Consider the following 17,022-nt stretch of genomic DNA (forward strand, 5'->3'; position numbering starts at 1 on the left):
GTATAGGACAAGTCAAGCACATCATTTGGGTATGAGTTAAAGTCATTAAATATTAAATATTAACTTTTAAATGTGATATTTTCATTGGACAGATACTTTAAAGCTAGAATCCTTAATTGAATCACCTAAACCTACAAAAACCTACAAAAAACGGAAACCTATTGAAGGGATGTCCAATAGTCAGACATGGATGGATGTCCAATAGTCAGACATGGATGGATGTCCAATAGTCAGACATGGATGGATGTCCAATAGTCAGACATGGATGGATGTCCAATAGTCAGACATGGATGGATGTCCAATAGTCAGACATGGATGGATGTCCAATAGTCAGACATGGATGGATGTCCAATAGTCAGACATGGATGGATGTCCAATAGTCAGACATGGATGGATGTCCAATAGTCAGACATGGATGGATGTCCAATAGTCAGACATGGATGGATGTCCAATAGTCAGACATGGATGGATGTCCAATAGTCAGACATGGATGGATGTCCAATAGTCAGACATGGATGGATGTCCAATAGTCAGACATGGATGGATGTCCAATAGTCAGACATGGATGGATGTCCAATAGTCAGACATGGATGGATGTCCAATAGTCAGACATGGATGGATGTCCAATAGTCAGACATGGATGGATGTCCAATAGTCAGACATGGATGGATGTCCAATAGTCAGACATGGATGGATGTCAAATAGTCAGACATGGATGGATGTCCAATAGTCAGACATGGATGGATGTCCAATAGTCAGACATGGATGGATGTCCAATAGTCAGACATGGATGGATGTCCAATAGTCAGACATGGATGGATGTCCAATAGTCAGACATGGATGGATGTCCAATAGTCAGACATGGATGGACGTCCAATAGTCAGACATGGATGGATGTCCAATAGTCAGACATGGATGGATGTCTAATAGTCAGACATGGATGGACGTCCAATAGTCAGACATGGATGGATGTCCAATAGTCAGACATGGATGGATGTCCAATAGTCAGACATGGATGGATGTCCAATAGTCAGACATGGATGGATATCCAATAGTCAGACATGGATGGATGTCCAAAAGTCAGACATGGATGGATGTCCAATAGTCAGACATGGATGGATGTCCAATAGTCAGACATGGATGGATGTCCAATAGTCAGACATGGATGGATGTCCAATAGTCAGACATGGATGGATGTCCAATAGTCAGACATGGATGGATGTCCAATAGTCAGACATGGATGGATGTCCAATAGTCAGACATGGATGGATGTCCAATAGTCAGACATGGATGGATGTCCAATAGTCAGACATGGATGGATGTCCAATAGTCAGACATGGATGGATGTCCAATAGTCAGACATGGATGGATGTCCAATAGTCAGACATGGATGGATGTCCAAAAGTCAGACATGGATGGATGTCCAATAGTCAGACATGGATGGATGTCCAATAGTCAGACATGGATGGATGTCCAATAGTCAGACATGGATGGATGTCCAAAAGTCAGACATGGATGGATGTCCAATAGTCAGACATGGATGGATGTCCAATAGTCAGACATGGATGGATGTCCAATAGTCAGACATGGATGGATGTCCAATAGTCAGACATGGATGGATGTCCAATAGTCAGACATGGATGGATGTCCAATAGTCAGACATGGATGGATGTCCAATAGTCACACATGGATGGATGTCCAATAGTCAGACATGGATGGATGTCCAATAGTCAGACATGGATGGATGTCCAATAGTCAGACATGGATGGATGTCCAATAGTCAGACATGGATGGATGTCCAATAGTCAGACATGGATGGATGTCCAATAGTCAGACATGGATGGATGTCCAATAGTCAGACATGGATGGATGTCCAATAGTCAGACATGGATGGATGTCCAATAGTCAGACATGGATGTTTTCCCAGTTAGAATCAAAGGATCTATAGCATTAATTTATAAGTCCAAAAATGGATGCAGCCACTAAGGACTTTAACCTTTAACATGTGATTCTGGGATTGTGATCCAACACCATCACTAAAAATCACACTAATTAGGCCTAATAAAATATATGGACATGTGAGTAAAATGGTGTCCAGGTCTCCATTCAGTTTGCTCTAGGGGGGAATTCAGCACAAGCCAACGACTTCGATGTTTCTGAAGTGAGTGAGCGGTCAGGCGTGAAGAGTTGCCCCAGTTCCCGCCATGGCGTGCAGTATACTCTATATACTCACATACGTGTGTTCATCAATTATATATATTGATAGAAGCGCAACAGAAGTGGGAGGATGGGCTGTTTTTTTCTAGGAGAATAAACAAGGGGAATTATACACAAGGAAGAGTGCAGTCAGACTAAAAATAGAAGCTGGGTTTTTTTTAACCTCGGGATGCAGATGCACTTTTACAGGTCAGACTCTGGTCTTCTCTTGAGCTTCTGGGAAACGCAGTCCTCACATCTCCAGGAAGACATAACTATTTCATACGAGGCATAATGACCAAACACCTTTTAGGCTAAAAGGGCCTCTTCATCCCCCTATATAGGGTGAAGTCAGCATTAGTGGAGCATCGGGTGTAGTGGGACATTTGTGTTTGAGAGTAATGTACTATGGTAATTTTGCAAACTAATCACAATACATGTTACTGGGTTGTTGCTGAATGGGTTCTTTGCATGAAAAAAACATGTACACATATTTAGCAGATGTTATTGGGGTGTAGCGAAATGCTTGTGTTCCTAGCTCCAACAGTGAAGTAGTATCTAACAAATATACACAAATATAAAAGTAAAATAATTAAATTAAGAAATATATAAATATTAGATCGAGCAGGCATTTACTAAAATACAGTAGAATATAATAAAGTATATACAGTTGAAGTCGGAAGATTACATACACTTAGGTTGGAGTCATTAAAACTCGTTTTTCAACCACTCCACAAATTTCTTGTTAACAAACTATAGTTTTGGCAAGTCGGTTAGGACATCTACTTTGTGCATGACACAAGTCATTTTTACAACAATTATTTACAGACAGATTGTTTCACTTATAATTCACTGTGTCACAATTCCAGTGGGTCAGAAGTTTACACACACTAAGTTGACTGTGCCTTTAAACAGCTTGAAAAATTCCAGAAAATGATGTCATGGCTTTAGAAGCTTCTGATAGGCTAACTGACATCATTTGAGTCAATTGGAGGTGTACCTGTGGATGTATTTCAAGGCCTACCTTCAAACTCAGTGCCTCTTTGCTTGACATCATGGGGAAATCAAAAGAAATCAACCAAGACCTTAGAAAAAAATTGTGGACCTCCACAAGTCTGGTTCATCCTTGGGAGCAATTTCCAAATGCCTACAGGTACCACGTTCATCTGTACAAACAATAGTATGCAAGTATAAACACCATGGGATCACACAGCCGTCATACCGGTCAGAAAGGAGACACGTTCTGTCTCCTAGAGATGAACGTACTTTGTTGCGAAAAGTGACAATCAATCCCAGAACAACAGTAAAGGACCTTGTGAAGATGCTGGAGGAAACAGGTACACAATTATCTATATCCACAGTAAAACGAGTCCTATATCGACATAACCTGAAAGACCGCTCAGCAAGGAAGAAGCCACTGCTCCAAAAGCGCCAGACTACGGTTTGCAACTGCACATGGGGACAAATATTGTACTTTTTGGAGAAATGTCCTCTGGTCTGATGAAACAAAAATAGAACTGTTTGGCTATAATGACCATCGTTATGTTTGGAGGAAAAAGGGGGAGGCTTGCAAGCCGATAAAGACCATCCCAACAGTGAAGCACGGGGGTGGCAGCATCATGTTGTGATGGGTGCTTTTCTGCAGGAGGGACTGGTGCACTTCACAAAATAGATGGCATCATGAGGTAGGAAAATGTTGTGGATATATTGAAGAAACATCTCAAGACATCAGTCAGGAAGTTAAAGCTTGGTTGCAAATGGGTCTTCCAAATGGACAATGACCCCAAGCATACTTACAAAGTTGTGGAAAAATTGCTTAAGGATAACAAAGTCAAGGTACTGGAGCGGCCATCATAAAGTCCTGACTTCAATCCTATAGAACATTTGTGGGCAGAACTGAAAAAGCGTGTGAGAGCAAGGAGGCCTACAAACCTGACTCAGTTGCATCAGCTCTGTCAGGAGGAATGGGCCAAAATTCACCCAAATTGTTGTGGTAAGCTTGTGGAAGGCTACCCGAAACGTTTGACCAAAGTTAAACAATTTAAAGGCAATGCTACCAAACACTAATTGAATGTATGTAAACTTCGGACCCACTGGGAATGTGATGAAAGAAATAAAAGATGAAATAAATTATTCTCTCTACTATTATTCTAACATTTCACATTTTTTAAATAAAGTGCTGATCCCAACTGACCAAAAACAGGGAATTTTTACTGGGATTAAATGTCAGGAATTGTGGAAAACTGAGTTTAAAGGTATTTGGCTAAGGTGTATGTAAACTTCAACTGTACATATGAGATGAGTAAAGCACTATGTAAACATTTTGTACGTTTTTTTAAATTTTATTTAACTAGGCAAGTCAGTTAAGAACAAATTCTTATTTTCAATGATGGCCTAGGAACAGTGGGTTAACTGCCTGTTCAGGGGCAGAATGACAGATTTGTACCTTGTCAGCTAAGGGGTTTGAATTTGCAACCTTGTGGTTACTAGTCCAACGCTCTAACCACTAGGCTACCCTGCCGCCCCGACTAGGGTTCCATTATTATAGTGGCCAGTATGTATATAAGGTGCAGGGTTACATGACAGGGTGGAAGCCAGCTAGTGATTGCTATTTAACAGTCTGAAGGCCTTGAGATAGAAGCTGTTTTTCAGTCTCTCTGTCCCAGCTTTGATGCACCTGTACTGACCTCGCCTTCTGGATGGTAGCAGGGTGAACAGGCCGTGGCTCAGGTGGTTGATGTCCTTGATGATCTTTTTGGCTTTCCTGTGACATCGGGAGGTGTAGTTGTCCTGGAGGGCAGGTAGTTTGCCCCGGTGATGCTTTGGGCAGACCGCACTACCCTCTGGAGAGCCCTGCAATTGCGAGCGGTGCAGTTTCCGTACCAGGAAGTAATACAGCCCGACAGGATGCTCTCAATTGTGCATCTGTAAGAGTTTGTGAGTTTTAGGGGTGAAGCCAAATTTCGAGACGCTGTTGTGCCTTGTTCACTACACTGTCTGTGTGGGTGGACCATTTCAGATTGTCAGTGATGTGTACGCCAAGGAACTTGAAACTTTCCACCTTATCTACTGTGGTCCCGTCGTGTTCCCTCTGCTGTTTCCCGAATTCCACGACCAGCTCTCTTCGTTTTGTTGACATTGAGTGAGAGGTTATTTTCCTGGCACCACTCTCCCAGGGCCCTCACCTCCTCCCAGTAGGCTGTCTCGTCACTGTTGGTAATCAGGACTACTACTGTTGTGTGGTCTGCAAACTTGATAATTGAGTTGGAGGCGTGTGTGGCCACACAGTCGTGAGTGAACAGAGAGTACAGGAGGGGGCTGAGTATGTGGGGGCTGGCCCCTGTGTTGAGGATCAGCAAAGTGGAGGTAGTTAATCATGAAACATACACCCCCACCTTTCTTCTTCCCTTAGAGTTCTTTATTCCTGTCTGCGCAATGTACTGAGAACCCAGATGGATGTAGAGATAGAATATCTCGAGAGAGCCATGTTTCCGTGAAACTGAATATGTTACAATCCCTGATGTCTCTCTGGAAGGAGATCCTCGTCCTGAGCTCGTCTACTTTATTAGCCAGAGACTGCACATTAGCGAGTAATATACTCGGAAGCGGTGGATTGTGTGCACGCCTCCTGAGTCGGACTAGAAGTCCACTCCGAATACTTTTTTTTTCCGGAGCAGCCTGTGGAATAAGTTAAATTACCCTGGAGGGTACGAACAAAGGATACAATTCGGGAAAGTTATATTGCTGGTCGTAATCCTGGTGAGTTACCGCTGTTCTGATATCCAAAAGTTACTTCCTGCTGCATGTAATGTAAATGGCTTTGTTTAGTGTGACATCATTGTAGTGTGTGGTTTTGTAGATGGGATGACCCAATGAAAATCATCAAGGAATCAGATCTACAATAGAGTCCCACTTCCCCTAGATGGTGTTTGAATAGTGGAACAAGGACCTTTTCAGCAAAAAATATTTAATCAATTTAAATGTTCTTCCTTGATTATTTTTTTATTTAACTAGGCAAGTCAGTTAAGAACCAATTCTTATTTACAATGACGACCTACCCCAGCCAAACCTGGAGAACACTAGGCCAATTGAGCACTGCTCTATGGGACTCCCAATCACAGCCATATGTGATACAGCCTGGATTTGAACCAGGGACTGTAATGACACCTCTTACATTGAGCTGCAGTGCTGTGCTGTCCACTGTGCCACTCGAGACCCCAGATATTGGATATTCTAAAGTACATTGAAATATGTTGTTTTAGTTTTTCATAATCAATTCTAGAATATATGTTGTATAGCACATACACGGCATAGGATGACTAGATTTTCACCTTGAGTTTGGAATCTCCCAAAATCCATTTTCCAAGGGCATATAGTAGGTATAGTATGAGGCTATTGTCACAAAATGGTGAAATCAAAGTGTGTTATCTATAAGTCTCTACACAGTCTTATTGTTGATTTCACAACAATTACCAGGCGAAGTGGGACAATAATGTACTTCTAATGAGAAAATTGACCCTAGACTTTGATCTATGTGACATCAAACATATGATGTCAGAAAATGGAGTGGCATTACAGACGCAATGCCTGTCTGTTTCTCTGAAAGTCTTCAGAGAGAAATCAATAGTGGTGTCCATAAGACATCATTTTGAATACACACTACTACCGTGGCAAGCGGCCAACTGAGTGATGTGTGCGGTTTTAACAGCCCCCGCATTCTTCAGCGCACAGCAAGTCATCTGTAGCTGTCCTGGTCGCTCGGCTCTCCACTTCTCTCGCCTAGCCCTGCACTTCTTCATTTTCTCCCTCCTCCTCCTCCTTCTCCCCTCTCATCCCTGGAAGTTCGATGCGATCGGCTCTTGGCCCTGCCGTGAGTTCTCAGTGCGGGCGACAGCGCTGCTGAACATGGCGTCAGACGGGATGATTTTAACAAACCACGACCACCAAATCCGGGTCGGAGTCTTGACAGGTAAATGCAAAATTGCATTGAGTGATTCATATTTCTCCGCGGCTATATGTGTGAATGAATATCCATTGTTTGTCTGTCGGGGTGCCTCTCCCGGGCGTCACGTAGGCTAGGCTACATGTCAGTTGCTTTTGCGTGGTGACTCTCTCCATCTGTCGCTGGAGTTGCAGCTCTCCGTGGCTGGTCAGCACCTTGCGGGGCGATGTTGTTTAGAAGCCCTCTTATTTTCCTTTCCGGACCAATTGATTTAACACATCCTTCAATGCGACAGAAGATGATAATGTTGGCTACATTCATACAAACCTGTTCGGGGTTTCATTCGGTGTCATGGTATTTGCTAGGTGGTTTTTCCCGGTGAAGGGCTCAGTTTTGTATGTTGAATTATTCATAGCCCATATCTGCTTGTAAAACCGGAATTACAGCTGATTGTGTGCGGGGATAGCGCGGTATGGATTTTGTTATTGACACAAAGCTGAGCACAGGGTTTCTTAAAATGTATCCCATGACAGTTGCTGATGATCAGTGTATTTAGGCCTATTTATGCGTACAAAATGCCCGTGTTAACTGCGAAATGCATGGCAATGCAGTCGCAATGAATGATATCTGACTGATTTGTGAATGACAGCGCCAATTGCAGCAGTTGTTTAACGTGACAGGCTCTGCTGGTTTCGTGGGCAGAATACAAGTCGAATCTACTGTGCATGACATTCCTTCAAATGCAGACATCCTTTGACACTGACGGTCAGTTTACCGACCATAAAATAATAACTATATAGGCTTGAAACTAACGTTATAGGCTACACAAGAAATTGAAAATGAATAATTATCTTCTATGTGTTTTAGGTATGTTTGCTTTGTCATGCTTCTTATTCAGAGTGTTGAGTGAAGGCGAATACAGTCGTGAGGTGTCATGAGAAGAAAGCAAATGAAATCTAACCAGCGATGTTAATACGGGCAAATACAGGGTTGCCTGTGCTATACGGATGATGGAAGGGGATGGGTGATAACATTTTTCACGATCGCGGTGTAGGCTATTCGTGATCGCCTATGACATTCTCCGTTATGGAAAATCCGGTTGGAAGGTGGTAATGTGTAGCAATGGAGGAATCATTGTAGATCCTGGAATCTGCTAGGGAAACCCCGCTGCCCCCCCCCCCCCCCCCCCCCCCCCCCCCCTCGCCTCCTCTCACGCAGTAGAGAGCGCGACGGAGAGGCAGGGAGAGCTAGAGAGGCTCGACTACTTTCAGTACTGTCCGCGGTGCTGCGTTCCATTTCTCCCTCTCTCTCTCGCTGCGCTAAATGCACTGTCAGAAAGGGAGTTTAACCTCGCTGATAAGCATTCATGAGGCATAATGTAAACCGTGCTATGTGGATGTGGGTGGTTTGTATTTCTGCGTCCCCAACATCAACACAAGTGTAAGTTGTGGTTTTCCGCTGTTTCTGTTCCCCCAGAGTAGCTGCTGGGGATCCCTACTAAATACAAATGGCAAACGTTAGGCACGTTTAACACCAAACACAGATATCACCAAAACCAACAACATCCACAAATAAACCCCCACATATTTTTGCTATCCTTACCAACCTCTGCCATAACACGACACTGACCACACAGTCCCTCCTCCATCCATCCCTCCTCCACAGGGGTCAACCCGTCATCCATCCCTCCTCCACAGCAATGGGGGGAATGAGATGACACCTTCATCCTCCTCCTCCATCACTCAGTGGCACTCAGTGGCCTGACAGGTGATGTGGTGACATCACCTGCCAGCCCCCGCTCAGACCAGGGATGGAGATCTCAAACGTTTATCATGGATATAGACTTACAGGTGATGTGGTGACATCACCTGCCAGCCCCCGCTCAGACCAGGGATGGAGATCTCAAACGTTTATCATGGATATAGACTTACAGGTGATGTGGTGACATCACCTGCCAGCCCCCGCTCAGACCAGGGATGGAGATCTCAAACGTGTATCATGGATATAGACTTACAGGTGATGTGGTGACATCACCTGCCAGCCCCTGCTCAGACCAGGGATGGAGATCTCAAACGTGTATCATGGATATAGACTTACAGGTGATGTGGTGACATCACCTGCCAGCCCCCGCTCAGACCAGGGATGGAGATCTCAAACGTTTATCATGGATATAGACTTACAGGTGATGTGGTGACATCACCTGCCAGCCCCCGCTCAGACCAGGGATGGAGATCTCAAACGTGTATCATGGATATAGCCTTAGCAAAGGAAAGCATGTAGAAGTAGGCTTGATAATGTAGATTGGCACACTCTATAGCTCCAATGCAAATAACAGCAGTGGCACGGCTAACGCCAGCCAGGGGAGGGAGGGATATCTCAAACCATTTTGATTGATCAACTTATCAACAATGTAAACAGCATAGAATTAGAATGGCTAGAACAGACAATATGGCTACACCATGTATACAGTCAATATAGCTGACATGGTATTGTAATGTATAGAGACGTATGTATGCATCAGTGTCAATGTCTATGAACTGCACACTCCAATGCTAATTATGAGCTGGTCAATATTTCTTTAAGGTCTCCTCTAGGTTGCCAGGGGTTTGCCTTTGGATATACATTAATTGGTGCACTAATATGTGTACTATAAGTATGTGGGGAAATGGATACAAGGATTTGTTTGTGGAAATAGTCATGGAAAGTGTGTGTGTGTGTGTGAGAGAGAGAGACAGACAGACAGACAGACAGACATAGGTTTTAATTGTCTCTATCTGGGGCGGCCTGAGGGTGTGGACAACACCATTCTCCAGCACGCTCTCCTAGCTAACTGTCCTCCTGGCCTGTGTGTGTGCCTCTCTCCACCTTTCTAATGACTCCTTCTGCATTCCCTCCCTCCCTCCCACACACACACACACACACACACACACACACACACACACACCATCCAGCTGCTCTCCTCCCCAACAGCCTGCATGGCCTCATTGTGGTGTGGTGCTGCTGAGGAGAGATGGATATGCCATGCAGAGAGTGGGTGTTCTCTGGACCCCTGTGTTCTGATGTAGCAGGCAGAGCTGGACTCTGTCACGTTAGACTCCCACAGCTGTGTGTGTGTGTACTTGCATGCATGTGTGTTTGTGCGCTTGTTCATCCGTGTGTGTGTGTGTGCTCTCTGTCTTTGTGCACAAATAATACTGAGCTCTGGCTGAAACACACAAGCTTAGCAAATCCCCCTGGTCCCAAATGTAGCTGCTGTATCCATACCTCCCATTAACACAATACAACATCCCCCTGGTCCCAAATGTAGCTGCTGTATCCATACCTCCCATTAACACAATACAACATCCCCCTGGTCCCAAATGTAGCTGCTGTATCCATACCTCCCATTAACACAGTACAACATCCCCCTGGTCCCAAATGTAGCTGCTGTATCCATACCTCCCATTAACACAATAAAACATCCCCCTGGTCCCAAATGTAGCTGCTGTATCCATACCTCCCATTAACACAATACAACATCCCCCTGGTCCCAAATGTAGCTGCTGTATCCATACCTCCCATTAACACAGTACAACATCCCCCTGGTCCCAAATGTAGCTGCTGTATCCATACCTCCCATTAACACAATAAAACATCCCCCTGGTCCCAAATGTAGCTGCTGTATCCATACCTCCCATTAACACAATAAAACATCCCCCTGGTCCCAAATGTAGCTGCTGTATCCATACCTCCCATTAACACAATACAACATCCCCCTGGTCCCAAATGTAGCTGCTGTATCCATACCTCCCATTAACACAATAAAACATCCCCCTGGTCCCAAATGTAGCTGCTGTATCCATACCTCCCATTAACACAATACAACATCCCCCTGGTCCCAAATGTAGCTGCTGTATCCATACCTCCCATTAACACAATACAACATCCCCCTGGTCCCAAATGTAGCTGCTGTATCCATACCTCCCATTAACACAATAAAACATCCCCCTGGTCCCAAATGTAGCTGCTGTATCCATACCTCCCATTAACACAATAAAACATCCCCCTGGTCCCAAATGTAGCTGCTGTATCCATACCTCCCATTAACACAATAAAACATCCCCCTGGTCCCAAATGTAGCTGCTGTATCCATACCTCCCATTAACACAGTACAACATCCCCCTGGTCCCAAATGTAGCTGCTGTATCCATACCTCCCATTAACACAATAAAACATCCCCCTGGTCCCAAATGTAGCTGCTGTATCCATACCTCCCATTAACACAATACAACATCCCCCTGGTCCCAAATGTAGCTGCTGTATCCATACCTCCCATTAACACAGTACAACATCCCCCTGGTCCCAAATGTAGCTGCTGTATCCATACCTCCCATTAACACAGTACAACATCCCCCTGGTCCCAAATGTAGCTGCTGTATCCATACCTCCCATTAACACAGTACAACATCCCCCTGGTCCCAAATGTAGCTGCTGTATCCATACCTCCCATTAACACAATAAAACATCCCCCTGGTCCCAAATGTAGCTGCTGTATCCATACCTCACATTAACACAATAAAACATCTCAGGGCAAAACCCAGTTTTAATCTGTAGGAACCTGGTGCTCCCACATCCTACATTACTGTAGCAAAGCACTGTAGCTTCATGGTGTATGTAGCATTACAGCCCGTTGATGCTTGGCTACTGATAGTGTAGTACACACACACACACACACACACACACACACACGTTGACAGACCCCCCTCCCAACACACACACACACACACACACACATACACACACACACACACACACACACACACACACACACACACACACACACACACACACACACACACACACACACACACACACACACACACACACACACACACACACATGTTGACAGACCCCCCCCCCCCTCCCAACACACACACACACACACACACACATATTGACAGACCCCCCTCCCAACACACACACACACACACACATACATACACACATACACACACACACACATACAACACAAACACCCATGCTGCTGAATAGACAAACATGGCCTCAGTAGTAACCTACCAATGAGAGAGAGCCCTGGGTTGGAAGTCTTCTCTCTGCAGCAACAGAGAAGAGGGACTGGGATGGGGAGAGGTGGGGAGGGGCAAGGGGACAGAGAAGAGGGACTGGGATGGGGAGAGGTGGGGAGGGGCAAGGGGACAGAGAAGAGGGACTGGGATGGGGAGAGGTGGGGAGGGGGAAGGGGACAGAGAAGAGGGACTGGGATGGGGAGAGGTGGGGAGGGGCAAGGGGACAGAGAAGAGGGACTGGGATGGGGAGAGGTGGGGAGGGGGAAGGGGACAGAGAAGAGTAATGGGGAGAGGTGGGGAGGGGGAAGGGGACAGAGAAGAGGGATGGGGAGAGGGGGGAAGGGGACAGAGAAGAGGGATGGGGAGAGGTGGGGTGGGGGAAGGAGAGAGAGAAGAGGGACTGTGATGGGTTGGGGGAAGGGGACAGAGAAGAGGGACTGGGATGGGGTGAGGAGGGGTTAGGGAAAGGGACAGAGAAGAGGGACTGTGATGGGGAGAGGTGGGGAGGGGGAAGGAGAGAGAGAAGAGGGACTGGGATGGGGAGACGAGGGGTGGGGAAAGGGACTGTGATGGGGTGGGGTGGGGAAAGGGGACAGAGAAGAGGGACTGGGATGGGGAGAGGTGGGGTGGGGGAAGGGGACAGAGAAGAGGGACTGTGATTGGTTGGGGGAAGGGACAGAGAAGAGGGACTGGTGGGGGGGAAAGCGGGGACTGGAAGGGGGAGAAGGGAGACTGGGGGAAGAGAAGGGAGACTGGTAGGGGGAGGTGGGGAGGGGGAAGGAGAGCGAGAAGGGGGACTGGGGGAGAGAAGGGGGACTCATGGGGGGGAGAAGGGGACTGGTAGGGGGAGGTGGGGAGGGGGAAGGAAAGCGAGAAGGGGGGACTGGGCAGGAGAGAAGGGGGACTGGGGGGGGGACTGGGGGGGAGGTGAAGGAGAGCGAGAAGGGGGACTGGGGGAGAGAAGGGGGACTGGGGGGAGAGAAGGGGGACTGGGGGGGTGAGAAGGGGGACTGGGGGACTGGGGGGAGAGAAGGGGTACTGGGGGGGAGAGAAGGGGGACTGGGGGGGAGAGAAGGGGGACTGGTGGGGGGGAGAAGGGGACTGGTAGGGGGAGGTGGGGAGGGGGAAGGAGAGCGAGAAGGGGGACTGGGGGGGAGAGAAGGGGGACTGGGGAGGAGAGAAGGGGGACTGGTGGGGGGGAGAAGGGGACTGGTAGGGGGAGGTGGGGAGGGGGAAGGAGAGAGAGAAGGGGGACTGGTGGAGGGGGGGGCTGGTAGGGGGAGGTGCTGCAGGTAACCTGGCGGTTAAGAGTGTTGGGCCAGTAATCAAAAGGTTGCTGGTTTGAATCCCCGAGCTGACTAGTTGAAGGATGAGGGACTGGAATGGAGAAGGGGGACTGGAATGGGGACTGGTAGGGGTAATGCAGGCAGGCAGGCAGGCTCTGGGGGATTTCCCATCTTAAAGGGCATTCCTCACCACTACCTTTCCTAGGGGGGATATAAAGGAGGGCTCTAGCAGTTAGATTGGTTATTGTGAAGGAATACAGGGTTTAATATTTCCAAGAATTGCTGACTGTGTGTGTGTAGTGCATGTGTGTGTGTCTACATATCTGTGTCTACATATCTGTATGTTAGCGTACATGCATGTGTGTGCCTGCGCCCATACGTGTGCTTCTGTGTATGTACACACATTTATGTGCGGAGGGCCAATGCAATAACTATTTAATCTCTTTTGCCACATAATTGAATCGCTGGAGGTTGTCCCAAACTCACCTTACTACAGCCCCAGACCTAGTAGCACTGAGGCATGCTGGGAACAGGAAACCAGAGAAGCAGCCAGTCAGTCAGCAATCGGCCTGGACGGCTTGCGTGCCAGACTGTCCTGCCCAGAATTAGGAGACCCTGTCATCTGTCTCTGAATGGGCTTGGTTAGCTGCCAAGTTATGGAGCAATCTGCTCTCCAAGTCTGCTGTGAATGGCAACACATGGGGCTGGGCGTATGCTCTGTCTCTAGTGATTGGCTATACACCCATGCTCTCTCTGTGGTGATTGGCTACACACCCATGCTCTCTCTCTCTCTCTGGTTATTGGCTGGCCCGGCCTTGGTGAAATACAGTAGGTCTCACCTTGAGGGGGTTAGTTTATCTGGCCCGAGTTACACTGGTGGGAGGACTTAGAACCGAGTGAAAAGAGATTGCATTAGTTTTGGAACTGCGATGCTTCCCGGGCGTGAGCTGGGAGGCAGGGGGAGGGACCACATGACTGGCTGACGGTGAAGTTGGCTTAAACAAAAGAGACGTAGTTCAGCACGTGGAGTCATCAGTGTTTTCACAATCACAAGTGATTTGCTTTTGATTCAAATGCTTTATCTGCCTTCCCAATTAAAACTTGTTTGAAACAATTTTAGGGAAAAGAGATGTATGTTCCTGGACGTTGCTCAATTCTGCCTTGACAACATGACCGAGCAGCGCAGTTTACTGTTTGATTTGAGAAGGGCGCTCCTCCCTCTGCCCGAATGACATGACAGGCCATTTCCCGGTTCAACCCGGGCCAGCATAATAGAACTCCCTCAGTGTCTTGTCCTGAGGCTATCTATAAGGATAGTAGACTCTAAGCTATTACTAATGCTAGCTAGTTAGGACATGTATTCATTCAATGTTTGTCTATGAGAATTTCTAGTTTATGCTTACTAGCATAATGCTAACATTACAATATGTTAGACATTTCTTGAATGGATGTCTGAGATTATTTAGCTCTATGGTAGCATTATGCTAACAGTACTGTATGGTAGAAATGTATTTTTCAACTCTCCCAGGTGGGGTTTATATAGCAGGAGTTAGCACACAACACGACTGACCCCACTGTATCTCTCTCTCTCTCTGAAACGCACACACACACAGAACTACACACACACACACGTACACATAGACTATTTACTCACACACACACACACACACACACACATGGTCTCTCTCTCTCACTCTCACTCTCACTCTCTCTCTCTCACTCTCACTCTCTCACACACACACACACACACACACACACATACACACACCAAGCTGCACAAACACATGGTCAATGTGGACAGCGGGAAGGCAGAGGGAGGGACCACATGACTGGAATAGACAATATGGGATGAGGGACAAGGCCACAGAATGAGAATTAAGTCTTTCTCTGCAAAATAATTATTTCAGTGTAGGTGGTGAAGGCAGGCGTCATTATCACCACGCTCTTTCTCTTTCCTCGTTCTCTCTCTCGTTCTCTCTCTTTTGTTCTCTCTCTCTTTCTCGTTCTCTCTCTCTCGTTCTCTCTCTCTCGTTCTCTCATTCTCTCTCTCTCTCTCGTTCTCGTTCTCTCTCTTGTTCTCGTTCTCTCTCTCTCTCTCGTTCTCTCTCTCTCGTTCTCTCTCTCTCGTTCTCTCTCTCGTTCTCTCTCTCGTTCTCTTTCTCTTGTTCTCGCTCTCTCTCTCGTTCTCTTTCTCTCGTTCTCTCTCTCTCTCTCGTTCTCTCTCTCTCTCTCGTTCTCTCTCGTTCTCTCTCTCACTCGTTCTCGCTCTCTCACTCGTTCTCGCTCTCGTACTCGCTCTCGTACTCGCTCTCTCGTTCTCTCTCTCTCGTTCTCTCTCTCTCGTTCTCTCTCTCTCGCTCTCTCTCTCTCGCTCTCTCTCTCTCGCTCTCTCTCTCTCGCTCTCTCGCTCTCTCTCTCTCGCTCTCTCTCTCGCTCTCTCTCTCTCGCGTTCTCTCTCTCTCGCGTTCTCTCTCTCTCGTTCTCGTTCTCTCTCTCTCTCGTTCTCTCTCTCTCGCGTTCTCTCTCTCTCGCGTTCTCTCTCTCTCTCGTTCTCTCTCTCTCTCGTTCTCTCTCTCTCGTTCTCTCGCTCTCGTTCTCTCTTGCTCTCGTTCTCTCTTGCTCTCGTTCTCTCTCGCTCTCGTTCTCTCTCGCTCTCGTTCTCGCTCTCGTTCTCTCTCATTCTCGTTCTCGCTCTCTCTCGTTCTCGTTCTCTATCGTTCTCTCTCTCTCTCGTTCTCTCGCTCTCTCTCTCGCTCTCTCTCTCTCGTTCTCTCTCTCTCTCTCGCTCGTTCTCTCTCTCTCTCTTGTTCTCTCTCGTTCTCTCTCTCTCTCTCGTTCTCTCTCGTTCTCTCTCTCTCTCGTTCTCTCTCGTTCTCGCTCTCTCTCTCGTTCTCGTTCTCTCGTTCTCGTTCTCTCTCTCTCGTTCTCTCTCGTTCTCTCTCGTTCTCTCAAATTCAAATTCAAGCTGCTTTATTGGCATGAAAAACATTGTGTCAATATTGCCAAAGCAACAATGTATACAATATACATTGTAACAAAATTATAAATTATAGCAAATAATAATATAAAATGGTAGTAAATAATAATACAAAATTAAATACAAAAATAAATACAATAAAATGGTAACAGTCAATAGTAGAAATGTAATAAATATAAAATCAAATTATGGAAAATGAAACTATAACTAACTTATAACTAAATAACGGTCATCTTCTTCTTTATATCAGTACTACAACTACAATCATCATTACTACGACTACTACTACCATCACTAAACTGTTATCACTACCATTACCACCCATATTTGGGATGATAAACATTAATAATTATAGTAATAATAGTAATACTAATAATAAGTAAGTTACTGTTTACTATGCAGATGTTATTATTCAGTGTCCCTCAGGCTATGGCAGGAAAATACATATTTGGCTGCAAGAGGAGCCATTGCTCCTTCGCCCATGAGTATTCTTAGTTTTTCCTCTGGGTTCAATTTGTAAAAATTTGGAATATATGTAGTCATTTCTGTGAATAA

General features: G+C 46.2%; 1 protein-coding gene across 13 annotated transcripts in view; it reads left to right on the top strand.

The window, feature by feature from the left end:
* Window positions 1-6,987: 6,987 nt before the first annotated feature.
* LOC110521090 (gephyrin) overlaps window positions 6,988-17,022 on the top strand; it is a 161,606-nt gene continuing 151,571 nt past the window's right edge. For 4 of the 13 annotated variants that reach the window (XM_036976166.1, XM_036976173.1, XM_036976172.1 and 1 more), the window contains exon 1: window positions 6,988-7,165. In XM_036976166.1, the coding sequence (XP_036832061.1) occupies window positions 7,102-7,165 (64 nt within the window). In that variant the 5' untranslated portion in view covers window positions 6,988-7,101. The remainder of the gene's footprint in view (window positions 7,166-17,022) is intronic. The other 9 variants (XM_036976167.1, XM_036976169.1, XM_036976175.1 and 6 more) reach the window with 4 other exon arrangements.

Source organism: Oncorhynchus mykiss, chromosome 4 (assembly GCF_013265735.2).
Source record: "Oncorhynchus mykiss isolate Arlee chromosome 4, USDA_OmykA_1.1, whole genome shotgun sequence".
Lineage (NCBI taxonomy): Eukaryota > Metazoa > Chordata > Actinopteri > Salmoniformes > Salmonidae > Oncorhynchus > Oncorhynchus mykiss.